This window comes from Lissotriton vulgaris, chromosome 4_1 (genome assembly GCF_964263255.1).
Source record: "Lissotriton vulgaris chromosome 4_1, aLisVul1.2, whole genome shotgun sequence".
In the NCBI taxonomy this organism is placed as follows: Eukaryota; Metazoa; Chordata; class Amphibia; order Caudata; family Salamandridae; genus Lissotriton; species Lissotriton vulgaris.
In genome coordinates, this window is record NC_141691.1 from 702,872,681 (window position 1) to 702,890,673 (window position 17,993).

At 42.9% G+C, this 17,993-nt stretch overlaps 1 protein-coding gene across 1 annotated transcript in view; it reads left to right on the top strand.

Annotated features, from left to right (window-relative positions):
- Window positions 1–17,993, top strand: part of BMP6 (bone morphogenetic protein 6) — a 508,375-nt gene that overhangs the window by 480,661 nt on the left and 9,721 nt on the right. The window contains exon 6 of the mRNA XM_086965002.1: window positions 15,548–15,658. Coding sequence (XP_086821128.1) covers window positions 15,548–15,658 — 111 coding nt within the window. The remainder of the gene's footprint in view (window positions 1–15,547; window positions 15,659–17,993) is intronic.

Sequence of the window (17,993 nt, forward strand, 5' to 3'; positions counted from 1 at the left end):
GTTTGTTCAATTGGATTGAATGGACAAGGAAGTAAGCTTTCAGAATGCAGTACGTGATTAAATGAAAGCTCGGACTGAACCACTTGGTTTTTAGAGACAACGGGTTCTGTTATACAAGGCTATGACTAACATACAGTGAGAGGAAGGGGGGAGGGTGTCACAGCTTACCTGTGTGCACATTGTAAATTATATTGTCTGGGATCAAATCATATATTGCTCATGCCCGTGTCTGGGTGTAGTCGCAACTTCAAGAGCTTCTGACACCGCTACCAGTGACTACCAAACCTGCCTGGCGGTGATAGTACAGCTAGGGTGACCAACCGTCCGTAAATTTCACGGACAGTCCGTCATTTTAGTATGATGTCCACAAGGCGTCCGTAATTTGGGGATCCCAAATTACGAACGCCTTACAGACATCATACTGAAATTGAAATGAGAAATCTCAGTAAGGAATGCTGTCCCATGCGAGGGGCCCCGTGAGTTAAAAAGATTTCACTCGGGCCTCTTGCTCTTATCTTTTAAACTGAAGAGGCTCCCTGCAGCCGCCCTTCCCGGACCTCCCTCGTGCAGACTGTGAAGTGGACCATTGTCAGTCTGAGACTGCAGCTGATTGTCATTCTGTAAGTGCTAATGGGCCCAATTGTAGTGACAGCATGTGGGGTGCCTTCTCCTGCATGGGACTAGGGCAAGCACTCTGATTTTGTCTTGGCGCCATGCTGGAGAAAATACAAATAAAATAACTAACACCGTTTTCACTGTACATTAAAAAGACAGATTTCAACATACAAATAAAAAATACTATTTATTAATGTTTATTGTTACTAGCGCAAATCTTGATTGCAGAAAGGGCACGATTGGATCAACCTTATATAAGCTTATTTTGACTTGTATTTATTTTGGTTGTGTATTTACTTACTTATATATTATTGTACCACCTCCTCTGATATGTCTGTAAAACTTATGTTTCGTCCCAAATTTCTGTCCTGAATTTTGACCTTCTGTCCTGAATTTTTATCCTGAATTTTGACCCTTTGTCCTGAATTTTTACACTGACCATCCTGAATTTGCACCCTGCCAGTTGGTAACCCTAAGTACAGCAGACTCTGCACAGTAATCATTGGGCCGTGGCTGGCGAGTGCACTGCTGCTCTGAAGGAGGGCTGTCCGAGCAATGCGGGCCAGGCGTTGGGCTGCAGCTGTGATGATGGGTATGAACGTGAAAAAGCTCATTCATTAACAGAAATAAATTTAAACAAGTATGGTTAATGGTTAATCCATAGAGCAGCTGATTGGGTCTGCAGCCTGCTGCCTGGGCGCGAGGGCTGCCGTGACAATAGGGAAGAACAATGTTTGTGATTGACCCGGCGCAGAGCACTGCCTAGAAAATTAAAACTGCTGAAGAGAGGGAAAGCAAAGCGAGACGTCGAGTAATATATCTGATGATGGGTCTGTGTTAAGAATCTTGATTTGGCAAAATAGAAAAAACTCTCCCATGCTCATCAATCTTCTGCAAACGTGCTTTGCTAGACTGCTAATGGAATGCAGCTGCACTTTTACTTTAGTTTCTCAACACAAATTTGATAAAGAGTTTTTTAAATGGTGCTTGGAACTGGAGTTGTGAGAGATTTGTTTGCATATTGAGTAAGCACTTGATAGTAGACAAGTAAAGAATAATCTGAAATGTTCCTGTAAATGTTATTTTATGACTGCCAGTAAATGTCCATGATGTTCTTTTCAGAGCACACCACAGTGTTGACTTTTTCCCTGCTATTCTCTTCAATGGACAATCTACAGCAGGGCTGTTTCAAATATGTTAAACATGCTTAGTTTTAGCAGAGATGTTTATTATTCAAGGGCATGATTGACAATTCATATTTGTTTATTTGAGTGCTTACTCAATTGGATTGGGTGTTATTATGGGCCACACTCCTAAAACAAGACAGAGTTGGACTGGTCGCGTAATTGTTTATATAGCCCTTTACAAAGTGTTTCAAAGTATACGCTTTTAACAGTCTACATGCAATTCCTGTCACTCACTGTTGCTATTACTTACAGGCAAAAGGCTGGAGAGTATATGGCTCATTTAAATGGCATAAGAAAAGAGTATTAGGATGTATTGTATCGCTCCGTATAGCTTCTTGCCAACAAACAGTTTTACGGGATTTCAAAGGGATCTTGGTATGTAAGTCAAAGAGGCCACAAGAATCAAATAATAAGAACGTGGTGGTATGTCCTAATTCAAGATGGTGAATTTCCTTCATGCTCTGACCTATGCTTCCCTGGTAAAGATGGTCACAGCCTACCTCTACAGAATTTTCCATGTCAGAAATGGAAGCCTATGTAAAAGAGAACAAACATTTTAAGCAGCACACCACCTAGCAACTATGCATCTAGTTGAATGTCTCGCATACCTTCAGTCCGTCACTGATCTTCCTCCCAAGAACACACTCTACCACTTTGCTCTCCCTCCGCAAACTCTCCAAACGGAGCGGAGTTCACCACCCAGGCCTACTTTTGGGTTCCCTCCTGGATTATCCATAATTGCTGGTACCCATGCAAAGATTTACCTTCTTGCTAGTCCTCTTCACTTCCATGACAGTTTTTTTTGGAATTCGATCTGGCTTACAGTATAGCTCAAGAGTACCTGTAACGTACAGAGGCGACAGTAAAATTGTGCTAGCTGTTATATGCTATTATATTAATTTACATTATTCACATTGACATTTAATAACATCCGTGCTTGTATTTGTCTACTAGATAATGGTATTCTGTCTGGGGTGTTGGCGATATCCCCCCTTTCCTTTTTCATCTTATCTGTTTCTCCTGGATATGAATTATCGTACTTGATCATCCTACTTTGGCTGCAGGCATCCGCAATGCTATTCACAGACCATTGGTCCCTAAGAATGGTGTTGAGTGATAGGTTGGAATCCAATGCACCGCTGAATTTAGAAGATATGTTAATGGAGAACCCACTTGCCTAATTTAGATGCTTTTACTTGGGTATTCGGACAAAATATTGAGTAAAAATGATTGAGATGCAGAAATATCAAACTTTTATTATCATGATCCGCAAATATTGTGATATGTTATGTTACGTTATGTTATGTTATGTTACTGAAACTCATACAGTGCACTAAACCTAAGGGTGTCAAAGCACTAGCGGAGAGCACCCAGCTCTGGCAAAAAACAGCAAACCCTATGATTAAGGAAGATAGAGGGTGAAAAGCCAAGTTTTCAGCAGTTTTTTAAATACAGTAAAAAAGTTGGCTTCTGAGATGCAAATAGGCAAGGTGTTCCACAATTTGGCAGCCGTCACTGAGATATACTGGCCTCCACATCTGACTGTGCCACCTCTAGGAACTAACACCTGCCTACGAGAGGAAGATCTGAGGGACCTGCTTTGGGAAATCCACTAAAAAAGAGAGTTAAGCTGGGGAGAGCCTTTCTAATGCAAAGCTAAGAAAACCACACAGAGAGACGTGATGCAGGAATATCAATGACAGAAATATAAATTTGCTAAGGTAAGTAATATCGATGTTGTTAAAAAATTTTACAAAAATATCTATGTTGTTAATATTGTTGTTATAAATATGTTGTTAATATTGATTACAAAAATAACTGTTAATATTGTTTTTTAATTATGTTAATGTATTTTAGAATCTGTTTTAATATTATATGTTACACATTGTTTGTATGATTATAGTTTATGTTTTTTAATATAGTTTTTAATTTTTGTATTCATTTACTTTAATTGTTTATTTTAATTTTCAGTGTCATAGTGGGTTGTGAGTTTTGGAGGGGTATAGGGTGGAAAGTAATTTAATTATGATTATTTATTAACTATTTGTTATTTCATTGACATTTAATTGTAGGCTATGTTTGTGGAAATATAGTGTGCTGTTTAAATATATTTATTAATAATTGTGTTAATTGAAAATAATTATTCACAATTGTAATATTTGTTATTTTTTTATTTTTGTAAAAATTGAGAGATTTAGGGCCATATTACAATGCTGGTCTATTGTAGCAAAAACAGGACCGCCTGACAAGGAGTCGGTGGTCCCACCCAGTACCATGATTTTGATGCGACTGGCTTCACGCAAGTCAAAAAGTATATCACAAACCACAATAGGAAATATACACTTTTAAAACATCCATGCATGGATGTTCAGAGGGGCACAACAGGTGAACCCCAGGGCCAATAGTGGAGGGCCACAGGGGACAGGGGCCCTGCTAGGTGCACCATAAGACCTTTTCCGCCAGCCTTTTCATGTTGGAAGAACCAACATGAGAAGGCTGCTGTAAAGGTGCATCATAATCCCCACGGCGGCAGGGGCGTGACCTAACCAAGGACTGAAATGGCAGCTTGATCGTGTAGCTCCAGAGCGGCCGCACTGATCTAACTGCCTTTCTCCACCCGAAGGTGCAATCTTTACTGCTGGTGGCAATCACGCACCACTGACAAGGGCGGCGTGTGCGGAGACCAGCAGGGGCACAGGGACCAGCATTGCACACAGCAGAGGGCCCAGCGGCAGCCTGACGAAGCCTCCAGAGGCCCTGCGGCGACAGGGGCCATGGGTTAGCCTGGAGGAGGTCAGCACAGCACAGCTTCCTTGAGCAACTGTGGCTGGGGATCTTGGGCCTGACATGGTGCTGAGACGTCCATTTCCCTGAGCCCCCGGGGTGGGGCCAAGTCAGTGAGTAACGTACTGGGCTCCCCTGCAGCCGATCGTACCTTCTGCTGCCACTCTGGCGATGCACAGAGATGGGATGCCGGCGCTGATCCTCGACTCCTGCGTGACGCTGCATCTCGTTGAATTCGGCACGCCAACGATCTGCGCGGTGGGCCCATCAGGGCTCATATCTAAACACTGTTTCCCTAGCAGTTACACTGGAGGCAACATAGACACAGCTATCACTACCTTCGAGGCCCTTCCACAGCGCGTTACCATTGTGGGGTGTTCACCACTACACCTTTAACTATCAATCCCTTTTCTGATCTGGGAGTGGCCAGGCTTTACCTTCTGGATCTATCACGGCCTGCGCCATAGCTCCTCAGCTGGTTGTGATCCTGCCTAGTACCCCTTCCACCCTTGTTCACCTGGTGACTGGGATTCAGGACTGCTGCCAACTCTTACCTGCCTCACTATGGGTCGGGGGACCCTAAGCAGCGGCAGCTGCCGTTTGAGCCACTAAAACTCCTAGGCGGCAGGGCGGCAAACCTGCGGGGACACTGCGGCACGGGGGATCCCCGGACCACGCTGATCCACCAGAGGGAAGCAGCTGCATATGGAGGGGACGGTGGCCATAATTGCGGAGCTGCATGCTGGCTTTTCAGCCATCGACGTGCGTTTTGATAATCTGGTGGCGCGCCTTGACACAATGCATGGCCGCCCGGAACAACGAGGCCTGCATGGAAGTCGTAAGAAAAGCGTGTTTTTGATACGTAGGATGCACAGACAGCTATGAACAAACATCTGGACCTTGTGGAATGTCTGGACAGACATAGAATGTGAGGGGTATTTTGAATCCACGAAAAGGGGGGGCAGGTCTTGGCCTATCCAACCCGGCCCAAGACGCATATAGCGCTATTGCAGGAGACTCACTATGCACCACTTTCTGATAATCGTTTTGGGACTAACTGGCATATCAACAGGTTCTTTGCCAGTTACAGTACCTACTCCCGTGGTATGTGCATTTTGATTCACAAAGCACTGCCATTTCAGTCCCACACAGTAATTAAAGACCCTGATCAAAGATATTTGCTGGTGGCGTGCAGCCTTGATGCAAAACAGATATTCATAATCAATATCCACTCCCCTAATGTTGATGCACCTGTTTTTTTTTGCAGGCTTATCTTCCCACGTTTCTGGCATTCCCATATACTACTCTATCATATTGGGGGGTACTTCAACCTGACCTTGCAGCCCTTCCTTGACAACACTGGCGCAGGCCGCATTACTAAACTGCAGACGAGATTCTGCACCTGCTGCAACAGCACTTACTGACTGATGCCTGGCAGCACCAGCACCCGACTAATACAGAGTTCTCTTTTATTCTGCGTTACATGGTACATGGTCTCGTATAGATCACTGGCATTTAAATCCTGACCTTTTGATAAATTCTCAGGTGACAGATTATTTGCCCCGCTCGTTGTCTGACCACTCACCGGCAATGTTAACACTGACTCTGCCAAGTATTGCTCGTTCACATAGATTATGGTGGTTCCCGCAGATGCGCTGCTTAATGCGGTGTTTGAGAGTGAAGTGCGAGAGACGATTGTAGAATACTTCAAGATTAATACGGGCTCAGTGTCCCAATATGCTACTGTATGGGAAGGCTTCAAAGTATTCATTTAAGGAATCTGTATCACTAAACAGGCAGAAGTTTTACGCACTGCATGTCAGGACCTAGGTGTCACAGAGAGGGCACTGCAGGAACTCAATGCTCATGCAGCCTCGGGGGCTTGCTGCCTCCGCTGCATCAGAGCGCAAGGTTTCTGGAGTAGTTGCAAGAGCTCGCCACTCGTGAGACGGCTTATATGGGAAAGTACACGCGTGCCCGGGTGTATAGAGAGGGAGAGATATCCGGGCGGACTCCAGCTAGATTGCTCAGACCCCGGCAACAGGCCGCATACATCACACAACTGCAATTAGATGATTGCACCCAGATCACTCAAGGCGAGGAGAAACGCACTGCTTTCCTCTCCTACTACGCCCGACTCTACGCATTAATTTTCCCACTGGTCAATCATTCCCTCTCTGACTACTTGGAGGAGGCCGCTATGGTGTGGATTGAGTGCAGTGAGCAGCAATCCTTAGCCTCTACTATCAACGATGATGAGATATCCCAGGCCATAGATTACCTTGATGGATCACGCACCACTGGTACAGACGGACTTACGGGTGTATTCTATAAGACTTATAAAACCTTGCCTGTTCCCCATGTCCTGGAGGTTTATTCTGAGGCTATAGAGGTGGGAACACCCTCATCCACTATACGTGAGGCTATTGCATCATCGCTGCCCAATCTCGGTAAACCGCCTGACAGGAGTGCCTCTTATAGGCCCCTTTCCCTGTGAAATCAAGATTAAAAAATCCTGGCAAAAGTGCTTGCGACACGTATATCGCTCCTAATGAACCAGACAATATTCCTGCTTCAGACGGGATTAGTCCCCAACCGATTGACCATAGTTAATTTGTGCACGACATTTTCAGTCATCAACCAGATGAACCCAGAGCTCCCGGCCGCGGTGATATTGCTGGATGCCGAAATGGCTTTTCATTCTCTGGAGTGGCCTTTTTTGTATGCAACACTCAAAAAACTGGGTTTTCCTGGTAACATCAGTGCCCTGGTCCACCTTCGGTACACCCATCTTGTGGCGCACCTCCGTCTCAATGGAGCTGTTGCGGGATACCAGGCACGGATGCCCTCTCTTGCCACTTTTATTTATAATTGCCATGGATCCTCTAGTGAGACACCCGAAGGAACGCCATCTCCAGCGGGAAATTAGATTTCATCAGGGTCCCCTTCTGGCCTTGTTGTATGTGGATGACATTCTACTTTTTGGGCATGACTCGGCTGTTAATCTTTCTCCAATAATAAAAAGAAGTGATCATTTTTGGAGCTTTCTCTGGACTCGTCATTAACTGGGCTAAATTAGAGGGCTTCCCATCGACTGATGCTACCCTGCCTCTTGCCCTTGACTTCCCGCCAAACTGGTACAACGAACCCCCACAGATATCTCCGTATCCTGCGCATGGATTCTGAAGTGATCCGTATTAATTACGGCCCTGCATGGACCGCTTATCCACACAAATCGACCATTGGATAATGTTTCCGTTGTCAATTGCTGCCAGGATAGCCATTTTCAAGATTGTTGTTTTTCCGCGACTGCTTTATCGATTTTTAAATATCCCCATTCTGCTTACCACTATGTTTTTTGTGACATTTAGAGGCTTGTTGACTCGGCTGGTTTGGGCTGGGCCCAGGTGGGGTGGCAGACACTCACAATGCCTCACAAGGCGGTTTTGGAGTACCTGATTTTTACCTGTATCATCTCATTGCACAGGCACACTATGCCTATTTTGGCACCACTCTAATGCGTGACTGCAGTATCTAAAGCCTGAGCTCTCTCAAGCTCGCCCCTGCTCCTCTCTGCTGTCTTACCGAAGGGCCTCACAACCAATGGAAATCCACACATTACAAAATACTCTCTGGGCCTGGAAGAGACTTCATCAATATTTGAAGGCTGACTGCCTGTACTCCCCGCACTTGCCATTATCAAACAGTCAGTGGGTATCCCCGAACAAAAAAACTTAACACAACACGCACTCTCATGTTGCCAAATTCCAGTGGTTATTTAAGGAGGGTCGGGTGCGATCGGTCACGGACATGGTGGAGAATCGCCACATATTCATTCTGGACACATTTACAATACACAGGACTAGGGCCTCTTTAATTGCTGCAATATGCCCGTCAGTGCTGGAACCGCAGGATTTCCCTTCCTTATCCACAATAGTTACATCGCCCGATAGCACGCACTTGGGGCCCAATTCACAGAACTAACTTAAGACAAAATCCTAAACTTACTACCATTTTGGTATTCACAGAAGGCACTTACTCGTTTTGGTATTCACAGAAGGCACTTACTCATTTTGGCATTCACAGAAGGCACTTACTCATCAATGAGCAAGTGCCTTCTGTGAACACCAATGTTGGTATTCACAGAAGGCACTTACTCATCAATGAGTAAGTGTCTTCTGTGAATATCAAAATGAGTAAGTGCTTCTGTGAATACCAAAATGGTAGTAAGTTTAGGATTTTACCTTGAGTTATATCTGTGAATCGGGCCCTTGGTCTCCCGGCTATACCACCTTGCCCCGACTTTTTTATGGCAAATGTGCTCTTTGCTGTTGTATTTGAGAAATACCAATTAAAAAAAAAATAATAATAATAATCCAGAAAGCTGTGCATGAACAGGCACCACCTCAATTTTGTGAAATACTATCCGACTGCCACGCCGATGGGCTCCTTGATGCTGTCAGAGGCGGAGCAGATTCCCCATGCAGGCATCAGTCGGACCGCCTCGATCATTTAACGGCGGTCACACAGATGCCTCAGATGTCAGGCAAATCTCCATCAACGAGCTGTCGGATAGCCTCCTGCTCAACATCGTAATGAGACCCTAAATTTATATGTAGAATCTTATAATCTTAATCTTATAATATTGGGCATTTAATAAAGTTGGTAAAATATGTTTTTTGTTTGATGTGAGGTTCTCTGTCGGTACTGTACCAGTGAATGGAGTGGGAATAATACATTTTGCATCTTCTGAGTCTAACGCTTTTCCGACTGTTGCATTAACTGGAGAGAGAATAGTAAATTTGACCTCTCCTGAGCATCAACGTCATTTGGAGGTAGTCACTGCTACACCTGTCACTTCTATTGTGACACCTAGCCTCAAAGGATGCAAAACATTTTTGACCAGTGGTCGCAAATGATGTGTCAGGAGTAGCCAGGAGAAAGCTTGAGGTCACAACTGCAACCCCCGACTACCTCCAAATTACGTCCATCTTCTTGAGTCCCTACTGTTGAACTGACTGATGTGACACCAGTAAATGTAACCCCTTCTAAGTCCAATGCTTTACCTAATGTTGCACACACTGGAGTGGGAATAGTAAATCTTACCCCTCCTAAGTCTAACGCTTTCTCTACTGTTTCGCACAATGGTGTGGGAATAGTACATGTTATCCCTACTGAATCCAACTCTTAACCTACTTTTGCATCCACTGGTGTGGGAATAGTAAATGTTGCCCCCTCTGAGTCCAACAGTTTCCCTTCTGTTCCACTGACTAGAGTAGGAATAGTAAATGTTACTTTTCCCGAGTTCAACAATTTCCCTGCTGTTGGACAGACTGGAGAGGGAATAGTACATGTAACCCTTCCTGGTACTTTCCCCTACTGTTGTATATACTGGAGTGGGGATATTCAATGTTACCCATCCCGAGTCCAACACTTTCTCCACTGTTGCACACAGTGGAATGGAAGTAGTACATTTTACCCCTCCAAAGTCCTACATTTTCCCTACTGTTGCACACACTGGAGTGGGAATAGTAAATGCTACCCCTCCTGAGTCTTACAATTTCCGTACTGTTGCGCACATTGCAGTAGGTATAGTACATTTTACCCCTTCGGTATCCAATGCTTTCCCTACAATTGCACATACTGAAGTGGGAATTGTATATTTATTATTCTTGGAGTTTAATAGTTTTTTTTATTGTTTACATATTTATTATTATCAGGTGTTTATGTATTTATATATATATAAATGTATGCAATTTGGAACGTATTTTAAGTAAAACACATTTTTTATATTATTTACTGTGTTGGGAATATTTAAATTTTGCAGTTTGTTAAATTGAATAATTATTTGTATATGTGTATGCTATTATATATATATGTTTGTGTGTGTGTTTTATATTGGTACATTTAAAAACATTAGAAAATGTAAATATACATTATAATTTTTATTAAATACTTTTATATTATATACATTCATATATATGTGGGTGTGGTTGTTTAAATACGTTTGTATTTATATATATGTTTAAATATGACATACATTTATTTATTTGACATTATATTAATGTTACGTTAACATATTTCATAGTTACTGTGTTTGACTATTATAAAAATGATATTATTGGAAATATTTTTCTGATATTAATGTAAAACAATATTTTTTACTCTATATTTTTGCACTTACCATTCATTGTATGTATCGAAAAAACTGTATTTTTGTGATCAATATCTTTGACACTATTTCTGTGTCCCATTATTTTTGGTTTCGATATTGTGTCAGTAATCCCTTTCCATTGAAAATCCATATTAGAGACGGTCAAATTTCGACCTACCTTATAAATATTCATAGGGTAGATTGCAAATTACAACTCACTCTAATTGGTGGCAATCACAGGTAGGTATGGTGGTCGGCAAGGGTCAGCAGATCACCATGACTGTGATTGCTTTTGAATAAAGATATTTTTTTTGCAAACTGATTTCATTAAAGAAAACGAGGCTGCTTACAAAAAAAGCTTTATTTAAAAAAAATATTTAAGCATTACACTAACTGAACCACTGCCTACTACCTCTGAAACCTGTTCCACAGGAGGAAGGGGCCCAAAAGGGACCCCTTCACTTTTGAGAATGTGTTACTATCCTAACCTGGGAGACAGTAACTTTTCAATTGTTTGCATCACAAATCAGGTCACAAATCATTGGTACATAAGATACCAATTTGTAATTTGGAAGGAACATATACAACACACCTTTTTTAAAGTGTGATTCAGTAACCATTTGGAGTCCGTAAAAGTTTACATAGGCACAATTAGTACCACGTTATTAGGGAGTTACTGGTAAATTAAATTTGACAATTGGGTGTAAGCTGGATTCACCATATTGAAAGAGAGCAGACGCACTTTCGCACTCAATAGCAGAGGTAAAGAACACTGAGTCCTACAAGCCAATAAAAATGGGTTCAGAAAACAAGAGGGTGTAGGCAAAACTTTGGGGATTACCCTGCATAGAGGGCTAAGTCAAGTACTAGTTTAGTAAACATTTAGGTAGAGTCTATGAAGACGAGAACAGTATGAACCATACCAAAAGCAAATGTCTGGTAGCTACTGAGGGCCATCATTAAAGGTTTTCTGTTTAGGACGGTTTCTCTGTGATGAAGTGGGAGATATTTTGTAATATACAAATTGTGTATGAAGGACTGATGGTTCTCAAAATGAAATAATAAACTGACTCATTGATATTAAAAAAAATCAAATAATTCATGGCTCTCTCTGTTCAATCTTTCTTTGCACCCCAGTTAAGTTTTTGCTATACAAGTACCATTACATACATATATACAAACTGAATCATCTGTCACTTCTCTGTTCAGGTGCCCCAGCCACTCCAGCCTCCAAGTTGGAAGTTTTAGGGCCTTTTTAGGACTTTGGCAGTCCTCCTGCGGAGCACCACGCCAGCGCTCTGCAGGAGGACCACCAAAGCCCTGCACACACTGACCGTTGGATTCCGAGTTGAATCCTTGGCAGGCTGCCTTGGTCCTATGGAGGTGCCTTTTTAAAAGCTGATAGGAGAGTCTTAGACAGGCACCGCCATGGGACCGCTGCAGCAAATTCCTGCACGGGAAGGAATACACCATGTCAGTCATTCCTTCCTGTGCAGGAACTGAGGTTGCAAAAATACTGGCGGGCACAGCATGTGCCACCCTGCATGCACCCCCAGGCGGTGAGGCCGCAGGGCCCCCTCAGTTGCCTCACCACCATCCTTTCCATGGCGGGCTCACTGCAGTGGAAAGGGTGGAGGTGAGGCAACTCGTAATTTGCTTGGCAATGCTGCAGCGTCACCGCCAGCATATTGCACCCCCTGACCGCTGCCCAACAGCCGCAGGATCATGGATCCATGCCGGCCACAGCGGTCCTGTTGCGGTCAGACTGCAGCACTCCTAATATGGCACGCAATGCCACAGCGGAGATAGTGGCTGACTGCCGAACTCATAATAAGGCCCTTACAGCCTGATTCATCATAGTGCCGTTTTGCGAGTTTGAAATAGCGAATCATAAGGAATCGCTATTCCAGACTCGCAAAACGGCATTCATGTAGGAATCGCAAAAACAAAAGCAATTCCTACATATTCCTTATTTGCGATTAGCAAATTGCTCGTCGCAAATAAGGAATAACTCCCCATTCATTCCTATGGGCCAAAAGGCCCATAGGAATGAATGGGGAGTATTCCTAATTTGCGATTAGCAATTTGCTAATCGCAAATAAGATAGCGATTTAAAGGGTGCCAGGGGTGTCCAAAGGACACCCTGTAGCACCCCTTAAAAGTAAATACGAACAGGTGTTGCGCACACACATGTCCAAAGGACATGTGTGTTTGCAACATGCAACTTAGAAAAATGCTTTTAAAAGCATTTTTCTAAGTTTTCGCTATTTACCACGAGGTTTGACCTCGCGGTAAATAGCGGACCTAAATTGCGAATTCGCAATTTAAAAATGGATGATGAATTGCATTTAAGGAATCTCAAATAGAGATTCCTTAAATGTAATTCCTCGCAAATTTGCGAATTCGCTATTACCGATTTTTGCATTTGGGATGATGAATCCCAAATGCAAAAATCGCACTCGCAAAGGGCCAGATTCTCAGAATCTGGCCCTTTGCGAGCGCAAATCAGCTTGATGAATGAGGCTGATAGTTTCATCCTCACGTCACAATAGACAAATGTGGTAATGCAATCTGCGTTTGCAGCATAAATGTGGGTGTACTTGTAAAGCACACTGTGACCCCATGGAGTATCCTGGCGCTGAAGACCACTGGGGAACCCGTCCTGGTTTTCCCTGTGAGATGGTCCCTTTCTGGGTATCTCCAAGGTGAAACCAGGCATCCCCGGTGTCTGTGGGGGGCCGTTGTAGAGATGAGGCAAGCTTAATGCCCAGAGTTGCCGAGTGTGTTCCCTGGTTAGAGTAGGCACCGAGGCGAGAATTATCAAGTCCGTTTTGACCCTGGTCCATGACCCTGCCGCGTCGGGAATTGAACCCTGGTCCCGGGCCGTTCTCTGCTTATGGGTCTGCCGCCTCTAACCAGTGAGCCACACCACTCCACTCCACATGCTTGAAACTTTCCTTAATGTCCTCACTCGCAGAGTCAATTCCAAGCTCACCCTGTGCCTTGGTATGGAATTTCTTCCCCTCAGTAGCAAGAGTTTCCAGCTACCTCTGTTGACTCCCTACCTCATGATGTCAGCATATGGTAGTGTCTTTAACTGTGGCAGTCTGCTACTCCACTGGCGCTGATAACACTGCTGATACAGCATTCCACTCTCAGCTCTAAGAGCTCGGCTTTAGGCCGTGCCTACGTGAAACTTCTCGTAGTTGTGTTCTGTTGCATTTATACTCGGTCTCCATTTGTCACGGCCATCTTAAATGCATGCAGTAGAAGTTGTTATGTTGCGACGCGAGGCAAGTACTGATAGACAGGCGTTGTTGGTTCCTATCATGAAGAAAGTTGGGAGAAAAGCCCAGGTGTACCACTTGTTTAAGACTCACATGAGAAAAAGTTGCACAAACAACACTGTCGATCAACTTTCCTTTGTGAAATATAGTTAGCCCCGTAAAGTTGAGCAAAACACCAAACAGGTTTTATTTACCTGGCTCCAAACCTCTGGCAATGAATGGAAAGTGTGCATAACAAGGCAGGAACAGAAGAAACACCCATAAGATTTCACATAAATCCAAGAACTACAAAAGTAGTTCAACCTGTTCTTGCATACAATCCTAGTGCCGAAACAAACCAGGTTAAAACAATGGGCACGCAGACATTCCCTTACTTACATTTGAAGAAATTACACATTTTACCGGGCATACCCGTGATTTGATGTCATCGTATAGAAATCTGGACTGGACAGTATGTATACCTTGATCCATACTGCGCGTAAGACCATGCCCACCTTTGCTTTCTGGGTAACATTTTAAATCTCGCTAGCACAGCATTTTTGTATGAACCTCGCCTATGACAGCATTGGATCACTTCTTTTTGTAAATATAAACACAGGCCTGCAGATTTTCAAGCAGTACATTTGGGTAAAAGTACTTGATTACTTGATGTGTCATAATTATTTATTCAATGAGTGTGGAATTTTAAACATCTCCCTGTTGAGATTCTCCCTTGATATGTTTTCTTCGAATTCCAATTCAATTGAATACTAACCAAAGAAAGCATATTACTTTATAATGCTAACTTTCTCGATTATTTCATTTTTTTTTAAAGGCAGCTTATTTGAAGCGGGGCTTCCAAAATGTACAAATAACAGTTGCAGCTCAGAGAATATTTAGAGAATACAATTTACTGAGTGTAAGCATATATACCAGGTACCTTGGGCCTACCATAGGAATGCCCTATATGTAAGAAAAGGGAAAGTTAGGGCCTGGCAAGTGGGTACACTTGCCAGGTCGACATGGCAGTTAACAAACTGTGTGCAGGCACTGCGGTGGCAGGCCTGAGACATCATTTCAGGGTTACTCATGTGGGTAGCACAATCAGTGCTGCAAGCTCACTAGTAGCATTTGATTTACCAGCCCTGGCACACTCTACTAGGGACCTACTGGTAAATCAAATTTGCCAATCATGGTGAACCAATCACAATACCAATTTACACAGAGAGCATATGCACTTTAGCACTGATCAGCAGTGTTAAATTGCCCAGACCCCTATAGCCAACAAACACAGGTCAGAAACAAAAATAGGAGGAAGAAGCAAAAAGTCTGGGGATAACCCTGCAAAAAGGGCCGTTTCCAACAATAAATTATGTAAACATTGTCCATGTTATGAACTTTTTTATTGCTTACTACCAATTGCATTGTTTACCTATCTATAATCTGGTTATCCTAAGATTCTAAATAACTTGCTGAGTTAGTCTTCTGGTCACCTGTGTCCTAATTGCTGGTTTATATTTTCTAATTTGCAAATCATGTAGGACTGGATAATTGCACCAAAAGGGTATGCTGCAAATTACTGTGATGGCGAATGTTCTTTCCCGCTAAATGCCCACATGAATGCTACAAACCACGCCATAGTCCAAACTCTGGTAAGTGCAACATTTCTAATTTCTTTGCTTTGAGAGTTTTTTATAATCACATTTTGAATTAATCGGAAATAACCTATGAATATTAAGAATGACGCTTTGTGTGTTTTTGTCATTGCCTCAATTTCCATATGTGAGTGCCATTTGTATACCTGAAAATATCCAAAAATGTTTGGAGTGCTGTACAGTGTCAATTTATTGTGGGTTACAGCCATACACTCAATGGACTAGATTCATGCAGTAGGCTCACTTTATTTGAGCTAATATAGATTTATTTCAGTTATTCCTTGTCTACATTTACAATCAAAAAAGGTAGGGTACGCACACCAAAGACTTTCAATGGTTCTTGAAACGTTGCCGCGTGCTCCTGGGGTGTCGTAATAACAATGGATAAGCAGCAACACTGAATTCAGAGGTGGCCCACTGGGCACAGTGTAAAAGTACACAGCAATGTGTGTTATCTGTTTAAAGCAAAATATATTGAAAGTTCCAATCTTTATGAAATATTTAAAAGAGAACAACATCTTGAACCAAACATCGTGGATGTCACATGCGACCACCTTTCTGAGATGCATTGATGACATTTTTGTTGTGTGGAGTGGCCCTTTACAGTCATTGCTAGAAGCGTTGGAAGCGCTCAATCGCATCAATGAACGGATTCAATTTACTTATGAGTACCATGCACACTCCATAACCTTTTTGGACGTTCAGATAATTCGCCACAACACCATCCTTGAAACTAATCTATTTAGAAAATCTACAGATCAAAATAATCTATTGCACTATCAAAGTTTCCACCAGACTTCCTTGAAAACCCATTTACCCTATTCCCAACTGTTACGTGTGAAAAGAATTGTATCTGATCCTGCTAAATATGAACAACAAGCCTTAGCAATGTTGAACAGATTCCAAGAAAGAGGGTATCCACCAGACATTCTAGAATCAGCCATGGAAAGGTGTAACAAGATCAAGACATCTGATCGTCTTACTTTCACACATAAACCCATATCCAAACGTCCAGTAGTAGTGCCTAAATTCTCCACCATCAGTTACGCGTACAAGAAGTCTATTAGAAAACATTGGCCCATTATCGCATCCGAACCTGATTTCAGGGATATTTTTGAAGGTCCACCTGTTTTTGCATTTAACCGTGGAAAGAACATAAAAGATACCATCACTAACACTCCCATACCCACCATGCCGATAATCTATAAAGGAAATGTATCATGTTACAGTTGTAACAATTGCAATATTATCATCAAAGGACCCACCATCAATCATCCAATGAAAGGCACCAAGATCCAACTCAAATTGAACGCTACATGCGACACCAAAATTGTCATATACATCTTGAAATGCCCGTGTGGGCTGATCTATACTGGAAAACAGAAAGAAAATTTAAAACACGTGTCAATGAACACAAAAGCAACATTCGAACTGGCAAAATACCAAATCTGTCATTGCACTGCATTATAAGGAGTAAGCATGGGCGAATTTTGCGAATTCGCGATCCGCGAATTAGCGGATTTGCGAATTCGCGATCCGCAAAATTCGCAAATTTGTGCGGATTTGCGGATTTTTGTTTTTTTGCGTGTTCGCGGGGTTTTTTTGCGTGTTCGCGGGTTTTTTGCGTGTTCGCAGGGCTTTTTGCATCTTCGCGAGCCGCTTGCATAGCGAAGTTACCCATGCAGTCGTTTATGAGAGAGGGAGAGAGAGAGAGAGAGAGATAGATAGATAGATAGAAAGAGAGAGAAAGAGAGGGAAAGAGAGAGGGAGAGAGAGAACGAGAGAAAGAAAGAGAGGCCGGATCTCTGAAGGGCCAGATTCCTGAGTTGAACCTACAGAACATACAGCTTTTTATTTTTAGCAAAATGCATATGAAAATTGTGCTGTAAAGGTCTCTTTTAGTTTAACCCCTCCTGACAACTCAAAATGGGTGTATTTGCCATCCTCTCCCTTCTTCCTGTTTTTTATATCTGTAAGTGCTTCCTGATGAGGTTTAATTCCTTGGACAGGTGCCTTGTTGCCTACTTGTAACTATTCTCTGACCCTGCTTCAAGGGTCAGAGCAGGGTCAGAGAATAGTTGCAAGTAGGCAACGAGGCGCCAGGAAGCAATTAGCAGCAGGTGTCCAAGTTGAAGTTAATTTGTTTGTAACCCTTTTGTAAAAGGTTACAAAGAAATTAGGTTCAACTTTTGCACCTGCTGCTGTAACCCTTGCTTGGCTGAAAATTCGTCCCCGCTGATTCGCGGATTTTACCGCGATTTCGCGAGATTCGCGGATCGCGAAATCGCGGAAAATCCGCAAATTCGCCCGCGAAACTGATTTTACGCCCACC